Source organism: Sapajus apella, unplaced genomic scaffold (assembly GCF_009761245.1).
Source record: "Sapajus apella isolate SASKATOON/1434 unplaced genomic scaffold, GSC_monkey_1.0 scaffold137, whole genome shotgun sequence".
NCBI lineage: Eukaryota > Metazoa > Chordata > Mammalia > Primates > Cebidae > Sapajus > Sapajus apella.
Genome location: NW_022437077.1, coordinates 3,218,252 through 3,238,836, shown reverse-complemented (window position 1 = coordinate 3,238,836; position 20,585 = coordinate 3,218,252). Strand labels below are relative to the sequence as shown.

The window sequence follows — 20,585 nt, the reverse complement described above, 5'->3', positions numbered from 1 at the left end:
CTGCCTCCCGCCCATGTCCTGCTGGGTGCACTGGGAGTTGTCAGGATGCTGCTGGAGGTGGGCGCTGAAGTGGCAGCAAATCTGCTCTGAGAGGGAGGGCCGTAAGCCTGTGAGCTCGTTCAGCCTTCAGATGGCCGGCGAGGTGGTGGCTTAGTAACCCACTGTACAGAGAGCCTCAGCCCGTTACCCGGGCTTCACAGCTAATAACTGGCAGAGCTGGGATTCAAACCTGCATCTTCATGCCCCAGAACTTATTTCCACACTGGCTTTAGCTGAACTGTAGGCCCAGCCACCACATAGCAGGGAAAAAGCATTTGTCACTCCCTGCATTGGGGGGTGACTGGTCTGTGATGCTTGCCCTCAGTACAACCGGTTCAGGGCTGGTGGAGGGGCATCTGAGGCAGCCGTGCAGGCCAGGGGTGTTTTCCAGCCCTTGTGTTTCTGCCTTAGGGCCTCCTTGTGCAGCTCTGGCAGAAAGGGACAGGTGCCCTCACTTCTAGAAGCATGGTCTTGCCTTAGCTGGAAGTTGAGGGTGGAGCTTCCTGGAGCCCGTGGCTTCACCTGCGTCTGCAGCCATCTAGCCTGGATGCCAAAGCCCCAGCTTGGGCAATCCCCCTGTCTCTTGGAGCCCCAGTGTCCTTATCTAAAATGAGATCAGTGACTCAGGCACAGAGTAGCCTAGTGGTGTGGGCATGCATGTTAGGCCTTAGGACCTGAGTTCCAGTTCTGTCTGTGACAGTTACTAGCTGTACACATCTAGTAAGTTACTTAACCTCTCTGTGCCTCAGTTCCTCCTCTGTGAAATGGGGATAATAATTGCATCTACTTAATTGGTGGTAAGGCTTGCACAGGGATTTCATCATATTGGGACTGGAGGAGTTGAGCAAGAAGAAAGGATAAAACTTAGGTCTAGCTTCTGGCGGTTTCTGGGCAAAAGCTGAAGTTAGCACAGTCAGTCCAAGCCTGCTCCGCTGCGCTCAAAGTGCAGCTCTGCTGCCGGAACCCAGCCAGGGGGAGGGTGTCTATGTGCAGGGGATGGGAACTGATTAAGAATAGGACAGATGCCAAGACTAGTGAGGCATTTTAACAGAATGAGGCTGGAATGTGGCATTGTGTAAGTCCCACAAATGAATCCATGCGGTGGGGTTGGAAGATGAGTGAGCGTTCATTTGCTGAGACCATTCGTATTGTCAGACGTGAGTTTAAACTGACCCTGCAGCTTAGGAGCTGTGTGGCCTCAAGAGCTTACTTCTCTGAGCCTGTTGGCGCACCTGAAAAGAAAAACGCCTCATTTCATTTTGCCAGATTGTCTAAGGATTAAAGAGGAGACAGAAAGTACCAGTGCCTGGCACAGAGTAGGTGCTTACTAAGCACCCCAAGAGTGTTTTATGGGGTGCTGATTTGATTCAGTCGGTGCTGCTACTGAGTGACCACAGGGATATGCCCAGATATGCTGCAGAGGTTTCTTTGTATGGTTAAGGGGCAGGGAGTCATGCCCTGTGTGAGACACTTTTCCTTAGGGAAAATGAAGTCACAGGACTTGTTCACCTGGATAGTGCGGTCCAGGGGTGTATGGAGCTTGGGGTACTGCAGGCCAGTCCCTGGGACAGTGTGGCTGAGGGATGGGGCATTGGGTGTAGAAGCTTGGTGCAGCGCTCAATCAAGAAACTTAAAACACAGTGTGAAGACTTTTGACCTTGAGGACAGTGGGGCCATTGAAGAATTTCAAATGGCAGGTGTCACATTTGTTTTTGGAAGAGATAGTCACCTGCTCTGTCACCCAGCCTTAAGTATAGTGCCATGATCATAGCTCACTGCAGCCTCCAACTCCTGGGCTCAAGTGATCCTCCTGCATCAGGCTCCTGAGTAGCTGGGATTACAGGCATGTGCCACCATGCCCAGCTAATTTTTTTTTTCCCTGTTTTTCAGAGATGGATCTCAATATGTTGCCCAGGCTGGTCTTGAATTCCTGACCTCAAGTGATCCTCCCATGTCAGCCTCTCAAAGTGCTGAGATTATAGGTGCGAGCAATCACACCTGGCAACTTTTTTTTCCCCCCAAGAAAACTACTGATTGGCCTGGAAAATCAAAGGGGGGGAGGGTGAGCTAAGAGGCTGCTATGGGGATCCAGGCCAGAACGGTGAGAGGCTGAGCCAGAGTTACAGGGATGGAGGGGGAATGAGAGGTGACTGCAGAGGATGAGGCAGTGATCAGGGCACCCTACGCCTGTGGCGTGGCACTTTGGTGGTCAGTACTTTGCAGAGAGGAGGCGCATGGGATTAAGCACCCACAAAATCCCAGTGGGTGTGAGGATCTAGACAGGGCACCTTAGAAGCGCAAAGCGGCTTTAGTCACTTCCCTTGGGTGAGATTTGTTTAATAGAAGCTTGTAGCTTCTCAGCACTTAACAGGTGCTGACGGGGGCATCATAATATTGTGAAATTAAGCTGTGAAGCCGACTTCATTACCAGCTTACCTGGCGATGCAGCAGCTGCCTCAGTTAGCACTGACGGTTGGGCATGACAGAGCTAAAATTGAACTTGGCAATTACCACTCACGAGAGGCTCTTGGTGCTGTGAAAGGAAGGTTCCATGGAAATCAACCCTGGTAATCACAGGGTTTAAAATTAGTCAGTTACTATTAAGGTTGCTCTGTCAGCGTATGCTTCAGGGTGATGTGAGGGAAGGGGGCATGGAGGCTTGGGTTCAGGCTGTTGTGGGTTACCTTATGTTCACCTGCAATGCATTTAAGAAAAAAAATTAGTTCTAGGACAAAGGTTCGAGAGTCCCAGTGTTAATATCACGGTGCATGGTGGCCATTTGTATGATGAGTGATTTTAAAGCCCTGTTTTTTTGTTGTTTGTTTTTGAGACGGAGTTTCGCTCTTGTCACCCAGGCTGGATTGCAATGGCGCGATCTTGGCTCACTGAAACCTCTGCCTCCTGGGATCAAGCGATTCTCTTGCCTCAGCCTCCTGAGTAGCTGGGATTACAGGCAGGTGCCACCACACCCAGCTAATTTTTGTATTTTTAGTAGAGACGGGTTTCACCACGTTAGCCAGGCTGGTCTCGAATTCCTGACATTATGTGATCCACCCCCCTCAGCCTCCCAAAGTGTTGGGATTACAGGCGTGAGCCACAGTGCCCGGCCTAAAGTCCTGCTCTTTTGATTTGCGTAAGCTCACACCCTCTCTCAGCTTTGGTGTTTTGACTTGAGGGGGTTTCCTGACTCACTTCTGGCCTCTCTTTGGGATGTTGCGTGGGAAGAGCTCAGCTCTCTGTGGATTCCTCCTTGCCCCGGAGGAAGGAATGATGTGTTAGGATGGAAGGTTCCTGAGTCCTTCACAGAATTATTTTTGGTAAACCTTGGCTGGAACATCTCAGCAATCTCAGAATATTTGTCCCCATTTTGTGAATAAAGACAGCAAGGGGCCGACGTGGGCTTGGCTGCTGCAGCAGCGAGAACCAAGGGACAAAGCTTATAATGACGCGGTTGTGAGTTTGCCTGGGCTGCGTGCACTGACCCTCATGAATAAGAAGACGGAAGCCGACTTGTTGCTGTGAGCCTCAGCTTCCTCATCTGTAAAATGGGAACTTGTTTTGTGCAGGTGTGAGGATTAAATGAGATCATCAAAGCACAATAGAACCTCAACATGGTGGCTGTCAGCTATTACCAGTGATATTTTTGGACCGGATCAAGCACTTTCCATAGATGACAGCTGCTTTGCACAAAAATCCCATCAGGAGGGAACAATTATTCCCGTCTTAACATCAGTAAACAGAGGCTCAGAGAGGATATCAATTTGGCCAGGTTCTCTGGACTAGTAAGGGCGCAACCAGGATTCAAAGCCAGGCACTGTGGCCACAGAGCCTGGCCATTGTCCCTGCCCCTCGCCCTAGAAACAGCTGAACAACAAGAAAACAAGTAGCAGGCTCATGCCTTTAATCCCAGCACTTTGGGAGGCCAGGAGAAGATTGCTTGAGGACAGGAGTTCAAGACCAGCCTGGGCAACATAGTGAGATGCTATCTTTACCAAAAAAAGGAAAAATACAAAAATTAGCAGGGTGTGGTGGCACATGCCTGTCGTCCCAGCTCCTTGGGAGGCCGAAACAAGAGGATCTCTGGAGCCTAGGAATTCAGGGCCGCAGTGAGTTACGATCATGCCCTTGCACTGCGGCCTGGGCAACAGAGGGAGACCCTGTCTAAAAAAATAAATAAAAGAAAAGCAAAAAGACAACACGCAGCCTGGACAAGCTGCCTCCATGGATGAGAAGAGAGAAGCATGAAAACTGAAAGATCATTTCCAAAAGGCTGCAGCTCCTCCACAGGAAGCTGAGTCATCTCTCTTTGTTTTGAACCATAACCATCATGCTGCCTCAGAATCTGAAAAAGTAAAAAAGAACTAAAAAATGCTGAGTTCCTTCATGGTGCAGAGGCCCTTCTTGTCTCTACCCCAGAAGGAGCCGAGTGGAGGGGCCACAGAGATGGGACCCCCTCCAACGCACACTAAATACCTCCGCCTGAATATGTATTGCAAAACCGAGAGCACCGCGCCTGCACACCCTGGGATTTGCCTTGCTAAGTCTCAGCTGTCCCACCTGCCACGTGCACCTGCCGCAGCCCTGCCTGCCCTGTGGGGCTGGTGCTCTCGGGGTGCAGGAGTCAGGGTTGGGAGGCTGCTGTCTCACCTGCACACTTGTGGACAGCACGATCACAACCCCAAATGCCTCCTCCCAGCACATTTGGCAGAATCCAGTCCAGAATCTGGGCCTCGGCTTAGCTCTTGTAAACTCCTCTCCTACAGATGCTGGGGTCCAGTGAGTGTTTGATGAAGAATGCATGGGCTTTCTGTGCTTGTCTGGTATCACCCAGCTTCTGCCTTTTAGAATGACTCGTTCCTTCTTTGTGTGCTCAAACTCTGCCTCTTCTCCAAATCTCAGCTTGAATGACACCATTCTTATGAAGCTCGTGCCCAGGCGACTAACCTGAGACCCTTAACCGTAAGCACCGTTTCCGTTGTATTATAGTTACCTCCATGTGTGAGCTGGGCTGCCTGTGAGGACAGGGGCAGTGTTCTGTTCATACATTGCTCCAGCATCTGGAATTATGACCTACGTGAATTAAGGAGGAGGCAGAGGGAACAAAAAAGTTTGTTGAGTGAATGAATAAATAAATGATACTTGAAGGATTTTTACCTTTGTGTTTTCTTTGTGACAATCAATTACACCTTTCACTTATCTCTTGTTTCCGATGAACAAGTTTAACATTCAACAAACAACATGGCTTCTTTCAACATCAACAAATGCCCATCATTTTTCAGGGCTGCATAGTATTCCACTGTACCAAGAGCCATGATGTATTTATCCACTCCTCTATCAATGGACTTTAATTGTTATTTTCATCTTCTTATAAACAACGATGCAATAAATATCCTGGCCACACAAATTTGAGCCTAGAAAGTTCTTTCTCATCCAAAGCTTATATAAATATTCATGGACAGTTTCTTCTTGCATGCTTACAACTTTGTATGTGTTTCTAAATCTTTGGTATGTCTGAAATTTTAATCCATCTTTGTATCATGGTGCAAAATCCACCTCTCTTTTGCCTTGAGATGAGTGCCACGTGCCTTGGATCTATTGGTTGTGTGCACTTTCTATTTGGTGAGCACCCACTGTGTGTCAGGCGCCGTGCTGGGAGCCGGGACCCAGAGATGAGCAAGACAGACGATCCTGACCATGAAGAAGCTCAGAGCCTAGAGAAGAACAGTAAGCACAGAAACAAAAGTCATCAAACACATAAGCAGAAACCATTGGCTGGAGGTGTGTGCTATGGACAAAATAATTCAGGTGCAGGTGAGATTAGAGGAGCTCTCTTTGGGGAGGAAGGAGATCTTTGAGCAGAGCTGAAAGGATGAGAAGCCGTCAGTTGTGTGAAGGTCGGGGAAGAACATTCCAGGCAGAGGGAACAGCATGAGAAAGGTACAGAGGCAAAGAAGCAAGACTTTTTTCTTTCTGGAGCCTTTTGTAACCCACCCCCACTCTCTCCCTCCTCCTGCAGACATGCTGGGCACCAGCCGCCTTTACCACATGAAATTTGCTCTTCCCAGGCCGTTCTCTCTGCCTCTTAGTATTGTTAGCAGTGTTCAGGAATAGGATGATTGCCCAGCGTTCTTCCTGCTCAGTCTGGATCCTCTCTCAGCTCTAGGATGCTTCCTCAGCAGCCTTTGCTTCTTCTGAAATGTCCAAAAAATTAAAATTAGTTTAATAGCATCCAGCACAGTACATGGCACTTAATAGGTACTATTACCCCCATTTTACAGGTGAAGAAACCGAGGCTCAGGGAAGTTAGCCATTCCAGCAGGCAGAGCTAGGATTCAAACCTAGCCCTGTCTTATTTCAAAGTCTGCCTTCTTCGCGGAGCCCTAGTTTAACTGCATTTGTGGGAAAGCTGATGAGAGACTGCTGGTTAATCCCTAGTGCCTCGGGCCAGCTTATTCCCAAGCGCTTGGAGGCATGTGGTGGGTGACCTTGGCCTTTGGCCTGATGGCTTCAGAAGAGTGGAAAGAAACCAGGGGAGGTTCTTATTTTTTTCATTTTAAATTACAAATGTAATACATGCTTGTGGTAAAGAATAAAAAAATGAAACGAGAAAAAAGCAGCAACTGAAAATATCTCCTCCTCCCTAGTGTAACCACTATTAACAGCCTGGTATCTTTTACAGGGCGTGTTCAAACATATACATATACACAGTTACTATTTTTATAAAAATGGAACCGTGTCCTTGACTTTTTCTTCCAGCCAGTTCCAAGTCAGTTCCTCTATACCTTCCTCATTCCATTGGATGTATTTCAGTGTATTCAACCAGACCCTGGCTTTCGACATTTAGCTGTCTCTAATTCTCTCCGTAACAAGCAACATCCCTGGGCACGCATCCATGCACTGAGTACAGGTATTTCTGCAGGATGGATGCTCAGAAGTCTAATTGCTGAATGAAAGGGCGTGTAAGTTTCACACGTTGACAGGTGCTGCCAATTTGCCTTCCGAAGGCTCTTCCAGTGCACCACCCCTCCCAAGGCAGCGTGTGTGAGTGGGGAAGGCTCTTAAGCCACAGATGACGTGGAGCTGCGCTGTATTTAGGGGCTGCCTCCTCTACTCCCCGAGACCTGGCGTGAAGACCGCCACCAGGAGCTCTGAACACGCAGGCCCAAATTGGAAGAAGAGATGGATTTTGATAAAAGAGGTTAAATAACAGGTTTCTCCATTTCACCTTATATGAACGGGATGGGGGGTGGGGGTGCCGGGCCTCCAGCCAATAGAGGACCAAGAGTTGTCAGGAGGGCTTATAAAGCTTGCTATTTCTGGCATTTTTTCTCTTTCTCTGCTGATTATGCAGCAGACTCGCACAGAGGCTGTCGCGGGCGCGTTCTCTCGCTGCCTGGGCTTCTGTGGAATGAGACTCGGGCTCCTTCTACTTGCAAGACACTGGTGCATTGCAGGTGTGTTTCCGCAGAAGGTAAGCAGCGGGTGCCCGCCACCCCCTGGGGTGGAGGTGGTCAGGCCGTCCCTGCGCGCTGAAGACAGGTGATGTCTGGGTCACGGCAGGCAGGGACTTGGACTGGTACCTGTCACATTCTGGAATGAAGATGCTTTAGAGGGGCCAGGAGGCCTGCAGTTGGCAGCTCCTTTTTGGAAAGGAATTCTGGAGGCGGTTAGGGTTGGCTTCTGGAGAGCAGGGTCAGGCTGTGGTCTGGCGCCCAGGAAATGTTCATTCATTCATTCAGCACACACTGCAGTGGGCCTGGCCAGGTGTGCTGGCCAGGTGTGGGTTGGGGATCTGGCTGATTCAGACTGGAAACAGTGGGAGCAGTGATGGGGATGGCCCATGGCTTGGGAGGAGCCCAGAATATACCTGGGCTGAAGAGGGAGAGGGGCCTTCCAAGAAGGCAAGAGGGGTGAGGAGCAGCTGAGGACGTTATCAGGAACACCCGAGCTGCCTCTTCCACTGGATTTTGGAGTTTGAGGAATCAATAAAAATTCCTCCCCAGATTTGGTGAATGCCAACCTTTCCTTTTGTTAAGTAAGGACATTGAAAAATAACCAGTTGGGATCTCCACACACCATACTTTCGTAGAAGAAAGGCAAGCAACAAATGAGAAAGGACCTAGTCACAGACTTAAGGGGACACACATGCCCTGAATAGGGAGCAGAGATTTCAAATGCAGAAACCTAACGTGAGTGGCCATCTCAGCTGTGCCTGGGAGGCTATCTTGGCGATGGGAATTGGCTGCGTTGGGGGTGGGGCTTGTTGCTGTTGATGGTGCTGCACCCAGTAGACCAGGAGGCCCGACCTCTTCTGGTGCTCTGATTTATCACAGCCATTGTTGAAATCTGGTTTCCTGCATGTGGGTCTCGGCAACAGAAGCCTCTCCCTCAGGTCCGCTTTCCGTCATTTGGAACATCCTGGGTGAGCTGGGAGAGACCAGGAAACACCAGCTTCTGTGCCTCCTGTGATGCTTTCCACCTTCTTCACGCGGCCTGAAAGCCTGCAGGAGGCAGTGGGCCCAAGTCTGCAAGGGAAGGCTGAGGAGCCAGCTGGCCACAGAACATAGCTATTGAGCACCTACTGTGTACTGGGGTCTGGGTTAGGTACTGCTCACTAATCTCAGCTCAGCCACAAATACAATCTGTGAGCAAACCAGCTCTTTGAGCTTTCCATGTCTCAGTCTCTTCATAAAATGCGGACACTGATGCCTACTTTCTTGTGTTGTCATGACAGTGTGTATAAGCATTTACGTGTGTTCATGTGTATAGGTACACACACATGCACATGTGCACATGCACACTGCATAACACTTTTCCTGGTATGGTGGAAGGACGTCATTCACCAGGCACGAATGAATGAACAAATGACCCAGGACATCAACTCAGCTCATGAGGAGGGCGTGGCTCACAGGGGCATGTGTTTTTGTGCATCTGTGTGTATGACCCAGGGAGCTCTCTTCTTGTGCTTGGAGTCAGAGGCTCTGGAATCCATCTGAGGAGCTTAAAGGCAGGGCCACGTCTGTTTCACAGCCCTGGCTGATGGGAATTCTTTGTGTCTCTGGTCACTTCCATGGGTTCTTGATTGGGAGGGGAGTTCATGACAGGAACCAACTGGCCATCTTGAAACGGAACTGATCCTTTTAGTGTTAACTTCCCAAACAACTTACTGAAGACCACTCATGAGGACTGAGTTGGCAGGGCCCCTTACTTACGGCCAGCCAGTAAGCCAGTGTTCAGACGGCTCCCTGACCACCTGTTTGCCGAGAGCACCTGGCTGGAAAGGAGGGCACTGGAAGGAAAGGAGTCTTGGAAGGGAGAGAGTGGCTGAGAATTGCACCCCCACACATGCTCCCTGCCTGGAGAACAGAAGCTGAACCCAGCTTTAAGACCCTGTTTTAAGTCATGGCTCTGTTGCTTGCTGTGTGACCTCAGCACAGCAACCTCTGAGCCAGAGTTTCCATGCCTATAAAATGACTGATGATTAGGAGGACTAAGTGGGATAAAATGTATAAAGCACATTGCTGGTGCTTAGTAAATAACAGTGTGTTCTCCTGGGGAGGGAAGAGGCCCTGGAGAGCCTTTGCCTGAAATCAGGGTGTCTGCTGGCCTGCAGGGGCCAAAACACAGCAGGCACCTACCGACTCTTTTTGGGAAGGATGAAGGTGCGCAGAAGTAGGAGGCCTGAGTTGCAGGGCTTTTCCTGCCATTAGTAATTGCTGTGTGATCTCGGGCCAGTTCTTCATCTTCTTTGGACCCCTGATTCCCTTGGAAGAAGAATCCAGGCTGATAGACTCAACCCCTACTCCTCCTCTGCGTTGGAAATTGGGTGTGAGAGCCTGCAGAGCAGGATGAGCTTCATGTTTGAAATGAATCTCCTTTCCTCGGCCGGCGACATCCCTGATGACTTTCTCTCTTGCTTGCCTTGTGCATGAACAACCCGGTAATTAATGAAATTGGGAGCAGGGGCAGGGAGGCAGGTTTCCCGCAGAGACAGCTGGGGCCCTGTTGGGGCAGCCTCTCTGCCACCCACTGGGAGGCCCAGGGCTGCCCAGGAGCCACCGTCTCCGTCTAGCCAGGGGCCTGGTAGATGTTCACACATCTGGACAGTTGCAGAATGAGTCCTGAAATATCATAGATGGGGAGATGGGGAGTGAATGCTCCAGCTTCTCCTGGGCCTGGGAGCCGTTTTCCAGGGAGGGCCTGGGGACCTCCTGGTGTTGGGGGCTGAGATGAGCCTGGAGAAGGAATTCGGTGGACTTGGATTTGTAGCCTTTGCTCTCTTGACTTCTAGCTGTGAGGCTCCAGGCAGCTCACTTAACCTCCCTAGGTCTTCCTTGCTGTGAAGAGCAATTGAGGACATGGGAGCAGCAGCCCCCTAGTCATGGGGGCGCTGGTGGAGAAAGGCAGCTTTGATTTGCACATCCTTACCCCAGGGGGCTCATCTGGAAGGAGACAGTTACTCTTAATGGCCCTTTTCTCAATTCACACCCCCTCCACCCCAATATGCCCCTTCTACTTTGTGCCCGCTTTGTATAGATGACTGTCCACTCCTCGGCTTAGGCCACAGATGTGGGATCACCTTTGACCCCTCTCTCTGCCTTACTCCCTGCATCTCACCCACCTGCACATGCTGGCTGCACCTTCAGGGTGCAATGACGTCCCCCGGCTTCACTATTACCTATCACCCGGGTGACTGCAGGAGCCTCCTCCCAGGCCTCCCTGCCTCCACCCGTCCCCCTTAGTCTGCTCTCCCGGCAGCAGCCAGTGGGATCTCTGAGAACCACCTGATGCGTGCAGCCCTCCCTGCTTAGAGCCTTTGGTTGATGTCTTTTGTAATCAGCTGGATCTGTGCTGATGCCTTTAATAAGCCCACTTGGGGGGCTGGGCACCTGTTAGATCTCACTTTGCAGTCCGCAAGCTAGCTTCTAACTCCTGCAGAATCACTGTCCCGCTCCCTCCTCAATCCCCTTTCCCACTCACCAAGCTATTGTGCCTCTTAATTTTACACTCAGACCCCTTTGTCCAGAATGTTTCTTTTACCCTTTGGACTCCTGTTTTTTCTTACAGGTGTGGTCACGACATCCAAGGCTTTCCAGAAGCCTTCTCTGATTGCCCCCTCAGTCCACCTGCAACTGTCTGAGCCAGGAGCCCCTTCCCTGTGCCCACTTCTGTCATTGTCCTCCCCATCAGTGCTGTGGTACTCTGGGAGGACATCACCCACGATGATGTATGTTTCTCACACGGGCTGCAAGGCCAGACAGCACAGAAAAATTAATTTAGGCAGTAAATGCAAAGACCTCCCTGCAAATTAAGGGCCTGCAGACGTAGACAGACTGCAGTAGGATCCTCAGACTGTGGTTTGATTTGTCTGTGTGACTTTGAACAAGCCACCTAGCCTCTCCAAGCTTGGAGGGTCATGAGGATTGACAAGATGACATGCATAACAAATGTCGTGCTCTTTCCCACTTTTTTGGGATAGTAAGTGTTCCCAAAGACATCTGGAATGTTTAAGTAACCCCTCACTTTTGCTCTGAGCAGAGCAAACTCAACAATGCACAGAGGAGCCCACCACAGAACCCCAAACAAGGGCAAAAATAGCAGCCATCGGGGCAACCTGAGATGCAGAAGCCACAGGAAGAAGCCGCAGGCCAAGCGGATGTCAGCTGCTCTGAGGCCCCGCTGAGGTTTCTCGGATGTGCCTAGCTATGCAGCCCTCACGCCTGCCCTCGCTGGCTCCCTGACCACAGCATCAGATAAGGCAGTGGAAAAAGTGCTGGCTTCCTCTCTCTGGGGAGGGGTAATCTCAGTGCCATCTGCGGGGCACACTCCATCCCTAGTTGCCTCTCTGGCCTCCCCTCCCCTCCTCCCCTCCCCCCTGCTTGCTCTGCCTGTCTTTACTGGTCTCTTTGCTGACCGGGTCACACCTGCCGGTGACCCCCATCTCAGGGTCTGTACATGCTCTCCCCAGCACATCTGCCTGGCCCATTCCCGCGCCTCCTTCCAGTCTTTGCTCCACTATCACCTCCTCAATGAGGCCCACCTTGACCGCTCTGTTTAAACTTGCATACCCTCCATCTCCGCGTCCCCAATACCCCTCACCTGCTCAACTCTGTTCTTTCCACATACCATGTAAGTCACTTATTGATTATGTGTATTGTTCTGTCTCCAGGGGTCTTTGCTGTCTCCCAGGGGCCCAGAATAGTGCCTGGCACAAAGAGGATGCACAGCAGGCATTCTTTTGACATATGGAGGCATGAGTGCATGAATAAGAACCAGCCCAGCAATCAGTTCAGACTAGATTTTGGGGTGAGGGGGATTTGTTTCAGGGCTCCAGGACCCAGGGATGAGCTCACATTGTCATTAAGGATTTTGGCCTCAGGATTCACGTGCACTGGCCAGAAGCTGCTGCTGAAGTTCTGGGTGACAGCTGCCTGAGGCCAGAGAAGGGTCTGGAAGCCTGTGTTCCTTTCAGGAGGACCGTGGCGGTAGTTAAGAGTTTGGCTTTGGAACCACATTGCTGTAGATTTGAATTCCGGCTCCACCACTTCCTAGGTACATAGCCTTCACCTCCACCTCTCTGTATTTGAGTTTTCTGTCTTTAAAATAGAGCAGATGTTGCTGACCTTGCTTGGGTGGTGATTATGAGGGTTACACTCAATGTAGGCAAAGTGCCTGGCTCAAAATAGGTGATCAGCGAATGATCATTGCTATTAAACTCATTATTATGGTTTTTTTTTTTTTCCAGAGAAAGGGTCTTGCTCTGTCACCCAGGCTGGAGTGCAGTGGCATGATCATAGCTCTGCAGCATTAAACTCCTGGGCTCAAACAATCCTCCCATCTTAGCCTCATGAGTAGCTAGGACTACAGGTGCACACCACAATGCCTGGCTAATTTAAAAAAAAAAGTATGTGTGTGTGTATATATATATATATATATATATATATATATATATATATATATATATATGAGACATGCTATGGTTCTTTGGCTGGTGCCAGACTCCTGGTCTCCAGCTGTCTTCTTGCCCTGGCCTTCCGAAGTTCTGGGATTATACCTGGCCTAAATTTAACAGAGCATGTTAGGGTTATGCTGCAGTAACAGCCCCCTAGATCTCAGTTGTTTATCACGAGGAAGGCTTATTTTTGCTCTTACTACTCGTTCCATGACAGTCGGCAGAGAAGTAGGGGTTGGGCTCTGCTCCATGGATCACAGGGCTGTGGGATGGTCAGGGCTTGAGCATCCGGAACCTTGCTGGTCCTCTAGAGCGAGCCTGCAGATCTCAAGCTGGCTTTTCTGTACTTCCACCCAGAGGAGACCCATGTTGTTTCTGCTCATAACTCAAATGGCCTAATCTAGACACACGGTACCCATAAATGGCAGGCGGAGCCGAGGTGTAGCATCTGTGCCAGGGAGGAGAGGAGAGCCAGATACTGGCGAGCAGTAGTAAAGCTGACCGCAGCATGCACTTCATTCTCTGCCCTCTCCAGACATAGAGAGAAACTGAGACACATTTCGTCAGTACTCTCATGGGACTCACTGTGGGTGGTTGGATAATGACCCCTAAATATAGCCAGGTCCTAATCTTTGAAACCCGTGCATGTGACCTTAAATGGCAAATGGGGCTTTGCTAATGTGGTTAAGGGTTTGGGGAGGGGGCAAGTATCCTGGGTTGTCTGGGTGGGCCCTGTAGAATCACAATGGTCCTTATAATGAGGAGGGGGTACAGAATCAGGAGAAGGCGATGTGAGGATGGCAGCAGAGGCTGAAGAGATGTGCCGTGAAGATGGGGGAAGGGGCCACAAGCCAAGGAACATAAGCAACCACTAGACGCTGGGAACGGCAAGGAAATGGGTTTTCTCCTAGAGCCTCCAGAGCAGCCAGCCCTGATGGCACCTTGGTTTTAGCCCAGTGAGACTGATTTCAGACTTCTGGTTTTCCAGAACTGTAAGGGAATAGTTTGTGTTGTTTTTCAGCCACCTGTTTATGGTGATTTGTGGCAGCAGCCCTGGGAAACTAACATATCGCCTTCAATAGAAAATCATTTGAAACCCACTGCATAGAAGCCACCTGTCTGCTCAGACAGAACCAACCCCTCCCTCTTGTTTCTTGTGGTGCCCCTTGTACCTGTCTGTCATCATGTTCATGCATAGGCAGGGGTGTCTCTTAACAGTCCTTCCACTCCCAGCCCCCATGCGCCAACATGCACACACACACACACCCTCAGCTACTCTTAGAGCCTCTCATTGCTCGGGCTGATCGGGGTTGGTGTGCATCCATGCCGTAGGAACGTAGGGCAGGCTGCTGGCAAGCTCAATGTAAAGAACTTGTCTCTAGGCGAAGGACCCTGGAACAAGCCATGAGTGGCTCAGTTGGTGGGAGAGTAGAGGCCTCATGGGAGACGGTGGGAGGGTGAGGGATGGGGCTGGAGAAATCAGCAGGGACCAGGTCAACCAGGACCTTGGGACCGAGAAAAAGAGGTGGATCTTCGTTTTGAGGACAGAGGGGGGCCTTAGAAGGGTTTTGAGCAGGGGAGTGAATATGGATGACTCATGACTGGGTTCTCCTGGTTTGTGACTAGGTTAGAAGACTGTCTTTGTCGTCCTATCTTCCGGAAGTCAACTCTATGCCAGATACTCCTGAGCTATGCTTTTCATAGGATTTCTCATGCTCCCATTTTATAGATGAGAAAACTGAGACTCGAGGAATGGAACCTCATGGAATCCATCTTCCACATGGCTAGCTGAGTCATCTTTTAAACTATAAATTAAAGCATGTTGCTCCCCTACAAGATCTCCCCAAGGGCTTCCCATTTGGGATAAAATCTGAGTGCCCTAGGACCCCACATCATGTCCCTGCACCACCCCTCTGCCTATTGTGTCCGGTGCGTTTTTCCCCCTGCATGTGAGAGCGCCTACTCTCGGACCTCAGGGACTTTGCATGGCTTCTCCCTTTGCCTTAAAGGCTCCCACCCACTACTTATTGCCTGACAGCCTCCGTCTCTCCCTTCAGGGCTCCCTCAGTTAAATTGCTGCCTCTGCAGAGAGACCCTCTGTCTCCGCACTTCCTGTGTTTGCTGCACAGCACTTAGCACATGTGACCACGTTTGTGTGTTTGCTTGTTTGTTGCCTGCCTCCTGTGGTGGACTCTGAGGCTTGCAGGGGCTGGGACTGTGTCTACCTTGCTCTTCGTGTGTCCTTGCCCCCAGGATGGGACCTGGCATGAAGGGGTCACCCAGCGAGCCTCTGCAGAAGGATGAAGGATGGGTCCCGGGTGCAGAGGATGCAGAGAGCTCTGGACCTTTGAGGGTGGCTGGATGCTGCTGGACCTGCCTCAGGACAGACGCCCTGCAGGGGCCAACTGAGGAGGAGTGCCAGTGGTTTTTCTGGGCACCTGACCAGCCCCATACCTGTTGCACCTGGATTTGAACCACTCCCTGTGCTGGCCACATTCCCTGTAACGTTAAACGCTCTGCCTGCAATTTCAGCCTCCAGGAGGATCCACAAGGGTCTAGGCAAGGACGTCAGACCTGGGTTTGGATCCCAGCTCAGCCACGTAACAGCTATGAGACTGATCAGTTTCCTTTAACTTTCTGAGCCTCAGTTTCCTCCTCTGTAAAATGGGCATGCAGAGGGACAGTCTCCTCGCACATGAGTCCTGGTGCTTGATTCAGCTTGAAACTGCCTTATCTGCAATCCAAAAAGCCCCGCAATGAAAAGTTGTTTTGTCAATATGCTGCAAACTTGTTTGGCCCCACAATCTGACCTGAGCTGACATGAGGCTCTTTGTAATCTGTACTTACCCGACTTGTGTGAATATTCATATGTTCCACTGCAGGTGCTGCCTGAGGCTCCACTGAAGCAATGGCAGAATTTGCAGAATTTGCACTTTATTACTTTTCTGAAATTCGAACAGATTCTGAAACAGAACGAGTTCTGGCTGAGAGCTGTGGGTCTGTGTATGTGAGCTGCTGCTGAAAACCCTCCTGGGGCACAGGACGGCCCGTGGGGGCCTCTGGCAGCCATCGCAGAGCTGGAAACCTCTTGTTTCCACTTGGCTGGCTTCTGGTTTCTCGGCAGCCAGCGTATTGGTAGCCACCTGGGGTTAAATTAGGTTTTGCTGGTTCAGGGGCAGAGGTCAAATCTCGGGGCAGGGTGAGTCCAGGTACTCACATGTTTCTGATGTGAATTTAAAAGGAGAATTTTTTTTTAATGAATCATCAGAAGAAAGAAATCAGAAGGAAGTGTGTGACCAAGGAGAGGAAATTAGGGTTTTCGAACTGCATGAGTCACCCCCTTTCTGACTCCTGGGTGATCCCTTGCCCTTGGCAATTTTTGCTAATCTCTGACGCTCTCAAGGCCGTATTCTACACAACACACTGGGGCTGTTGTGATTTTATTCTGGCTCCAAACCTGCCTCTCATTCTAGCCATTGGTATGAATTTCCATTTTTGAATCTCTGCCATGCCGTTTTACTTATTATTGTTTTAGCCAGTGTTTCTGCCCTGCCCAAGTCCTGCTCAGACTCCTGTTTCTCCATCTTAGCACCTGCACCCCATTCTCCACCCAGAAGCCAGAGGCCAGTTTCTGAAGGCAGCTCCCGTTCAAGGTTTCAGTCTCACCTCTCCAGTGTGGCCCTGAAGCTCCGTTGTGATAAGGCCCTGCTTGCCTGTCTATCTTATTTCGTACCGCCTTCCTACTCCATGAGTGGGCCCTTCCCTCCCCTTGGTGAATGCTGTCCCCACTGGCCTCTGCCCTCGCCTGGCTGGCTCTGTGCATGCTGTGGGTAGATCGACCTAGAAGCCACCTCTTCCTTGAAGTCTTTTTACAAGGCCCTGTGTAGGCCCCACGAACCTGGCTTCCTTTCTACTTATCACCCACCCATGTCCTGATTTCTTGTCCTGTCCCCTTCACTAGACCATGAGCTCCAGGACAAAGATTGTGTGCCCACCGGGTGCAGTGGCTCATGCCTGTAATCAATCCCAGCACTTTGGGAGGCTGAGGTGGCGGATTACGGGAGGTCAGGAGTTCGAGACCAGCCTGGCCAACATGATGAAACCCCGGTCTCTACTAAAAATACAAAAATTAGCTGGGCGTGGTGATGCACGCCTGGAATTCCAGCTACTTGGGAGGCTGAGGCAGGAGAATTGCTTGAACCCTGGAGGCACAGGTTGCAGTGAGCTGAGATCCCAGCCTGGGTAAGAGTAAGGATATGTCTCCAAAAAAAAAAAAAAAAAGACTATGTGTCCTGTTTATCACTATACCATCCCCAGCACTCAGAGTAAAAGGCCGTTTTAAGCCAGACTGTTTTAAGCCCCAAGGTCCTTGTCCCCTGCCGCTGGCTGAGTGGCTGCCATATTGTCTTTCATTAAGCTGGAACCCATTTCCCATGTCAGCAGTGGTGTGAAATGTCCCAGTTGCATTGCAGTAAGTTTGTTTCATGTGCATTTCCCTACTTGCCATTAAATCGGGTGTCCCTTTTTTCCCTTCCATATTTGTTTCTTAAGATACCGCCTCTTGTGTGACTTTTGTTTGAATCCCATGTCTTTTTGTCTGTCGGCATCTTGCTTTCTGTTTAATTTGACTGAGCTATTTCTACCTTGTATATATTAACTGTCTTATAGTTGGTGCTGATATTTTCTTAGCCTGATGTCCTTTTCATTTTGATTTTATTATGTTTTCTTCCACAGAAGATATTAATGCATATATATTTGAATCTGTCAATCTCTCTTCCTCTGTGATTGCTTCGAGGGCTGAGGACGTTATCCTGCCTCCACAGATCTGATAAACATTCTGTTCTGTTTTCTGATTGTTTCCCTGTAACATGACTTTTTATGCTTAACTCTTTAATCCGTTTGGAGTGCATTTTGGTGGATGTCTTGCAGTGGGTATCTGGTTCAATGTTCCTAATGGGGACAGGATAACCCTCTTGTCCCATTCTGTTTATTAAATAATTGGGCCTTGTCTCTTTGTTTGCAAAAGGGGAGACAAAATAGAGTAGCTGTTATTAGTGTGAGCTTTAGCGGAGTTACGGTTTTGGCTTTGCCACTCTCTGTGTGATCCATGAGCACGTCGCTTAAATTGAGCTTGTTTTTTCCTCTGTAAAACAGGATGATGATATCTCCCTCCTAGGATCACTGCAAAGACTGAGCAGAAGATCGTATGTAAAGCACATCGCATGTTACCTGCATAAAGTAAATGCCCTCCTTAGTCTTGTTATGTTTCCATGCCTGGTTGGGTCTAACATTGTACTTTTCCCTTCTGTTTCATTGATTTAAAATTCTTGTTTTGTTACTGCTTTAATTGTGGCTTCATGGAATGTTTTACTGTCTGGTCAGGTTGGGCATCCTTCCGTTACTCTTCCTTTAAGAATATTGCTTTAAACACACACCTGTTTTCTTTTGTGGGTGTTGATTTTCTCTCTCCCATTCTGTACTGGAGCCCACCTCAGTGACTTGTAGACACCCCTCCTCCCCCTTCCCCAGCACACACACCAGATTTCCCCACACCCGGCTGCCTAGCCTTTGCTCACTCGCGACAGGCACATACCAACTGCTCTCACCTGGTCTTTCTCCACCTTAGTGCTTTATCACCCTGGGTGTTGCCATGCAGGCACCCATTTTCCCCATGGATCTGAGCTTCCCTGGGAATTGGCTCTAGGTCCCTAGTGCCCCTTTGTACCTGGCATGTGTCCAGGTACATTGTAGGCGCTGAGGTCAGGGCTTGGGCCAGGCAGGATGCTTGGGCCTTGACAGTAACTGAGCTAAATCTGGCTGCCTCTGGAGGTTCAGGCTCAGGGGACTCAGCAATGTGGCAGTTAACGGGGGCGGGGTTGCGGGGTATCTGGCCTCGGTTTCCCTAGTGGGATTTTGAGAAGCGCGAGGGTTAAAGCTCTCCCAGCCCCAACGCCTTATTATTTATCTTAAACTCAGTTTAAGATAAATAAACTGCCTTGGAGTGTGCCTTGGAGTGTAGTTTTCTCTCTGTTTTCTGGGAGAGAAAAGGCCTACTTAGGACAGAGCCCCCCCCGCCCCACCACCACCCTCCTGGGTCTCCAGGAGAGAGCCCAGATCTGGGTCAGAGGGGTTCACTAGTCAAGAACAGAGGGGTGGCTCTCTGCCTGGGAAGGCAGCTGGGATGAAAGGGGGAGCTAGCCTTTCTCTGCACACTGCTAGGTAGCATGCAAAACCCTGCCTGTCCCATTCCCGTTCTCCATGGGAGGAATCTGAGGACGAGAGCTGAGATCCCTGCCCACTGCCACACAGCAGCTAAGCGCAGAGCCTGGACTTGAACCTAGGTCTGGCTGCCTCCAGAGCTGTGTTACAGCAGCGTTCTTCCAGCTCCCAGTCCAAAGGCTGTCGTTGAGACAGCACTTAAAAATGTATCAGCAGTGTTTACAAATACCATTTCCTCTGTTATCTGGTACTGACAGAAGGAAGTGAACCTGGCACTTTGTCTGTGTTAGGTTTTGGGGTTAGAGGCATAAGTGCCAAGTTCAGATGACCTAGAAAAACCTTTCTAGGTCAAATTACAATTTCAAAGATGTCTTTTCTTCTTCTTTTTGAACTGCTCCACGATCGAACGCTGTGGTTGACATATTTCCCTTCCAACAATACAGGCCCTTTGTGGCATGATTGAGGGCTTGTTTTGTAGTGCTGGGGAGAAAATATCTTCCACATCATCTGCTGCGCATTGTCTCACTCGCACGCGTTCCCCCCACACCGCAGTGCCACCCGACGTATGCTCATGCGGTTTTTAGTTAATTGTCTTTGGCAAGAATCAGTTTTGGGACTTGTTCCCAACTGCTTGGATGATAGATAATTGTCAAGTACAAATATTGGCAGCACAGGGTAACCTGAGGCTCTAGGCTGCTGACCGCAGCCCAGCCTCTGGGGAGAGCCGGGAGCCAGGAGCTGGGCAGCGCCACGTTTTGGGAGGTAACAGGGCAAGACCCGGCAGCAGCACAGCCTCCTCTTAGAATGTAGGCTCTAGAGTTGAACTTCCTGGGTTTGAATCCTCACTCCACCCCTTCCTAACTGTGTGGCCTGGGGCAAGCTACATAACCTCCCTTGACCTTGGTCTCCTTATCCGTAAAATGGGAGCCTCAGTGACTTACCTCCTGGGATTACAGGAGTGGATGCTTGTCTTTCAGTTAAGAGTGCCTGGCTTGTCTCAGTGTGATGTAACCGTTGTACGAGTTTGTTCTAATGAATAAACGATCGTAGCTGTAGTGGATGCTGTCGTGTGTCACCGGGGTCCCTCCTCGGATCCAGCCACACACTCTGTCAGCTGCTTAAGAGTGTCGGCTGTTGCCTTGGCCAGGTTCGTCAACCCTCACCCCCTGGGCATCCTGGATGTGATGGCCAGCCTGTGTGGGGATACATGGTGCTTAGCTCCCTGATCAAATTGGGGCACCTCTGCTGGGCCATCCCAGCTCCAGAGCTCCCCTTAGGACAGGCGGAGGCCTCCGTTGTGACTGCATCACAGCCTGGCTTGTCCCTCTGGCCTGTCCTGCTCCCCCACTCCCCTATAGCACTTCCCAGTACATTT

The 20,585-nt window shown here is 50.2% G+C and overlaps 1 protein-coding gene across 5 annotated transcripts in view; it reads left to right on the top strand.

Moving 5' to 3' along the window:
* The window catches only part of TOX2 (TOX high mobility group box family member 2), a 158,638-nt gene that overhangs the window by 25,183 nt on the left and 112,870 nt on the right, over positions 1–20,585 (top strand). The window contains exon 1 of one of the 5 annotated variants that reach the window (XM_032263658.1): positions 4,040–7,237. The exons of 2 other annotated variants lie outside the window; for them this stretch is intronic. In XM_032263658.1, the coding sequence (XP_032119549.1) occupies positions 7,109–7,237 (129 nt within the window). In that variant the 5' untranslated portion in view covers positions 4,040–7,108. Of the gene's footprint in view, positions 1–4,039; positions 7,511–20,585 lie in introns of those variants that run through there. 2 more of the 5 variants (XM_032263660.1, XM_032263663.1) reach the window with 2 other exon arrangements.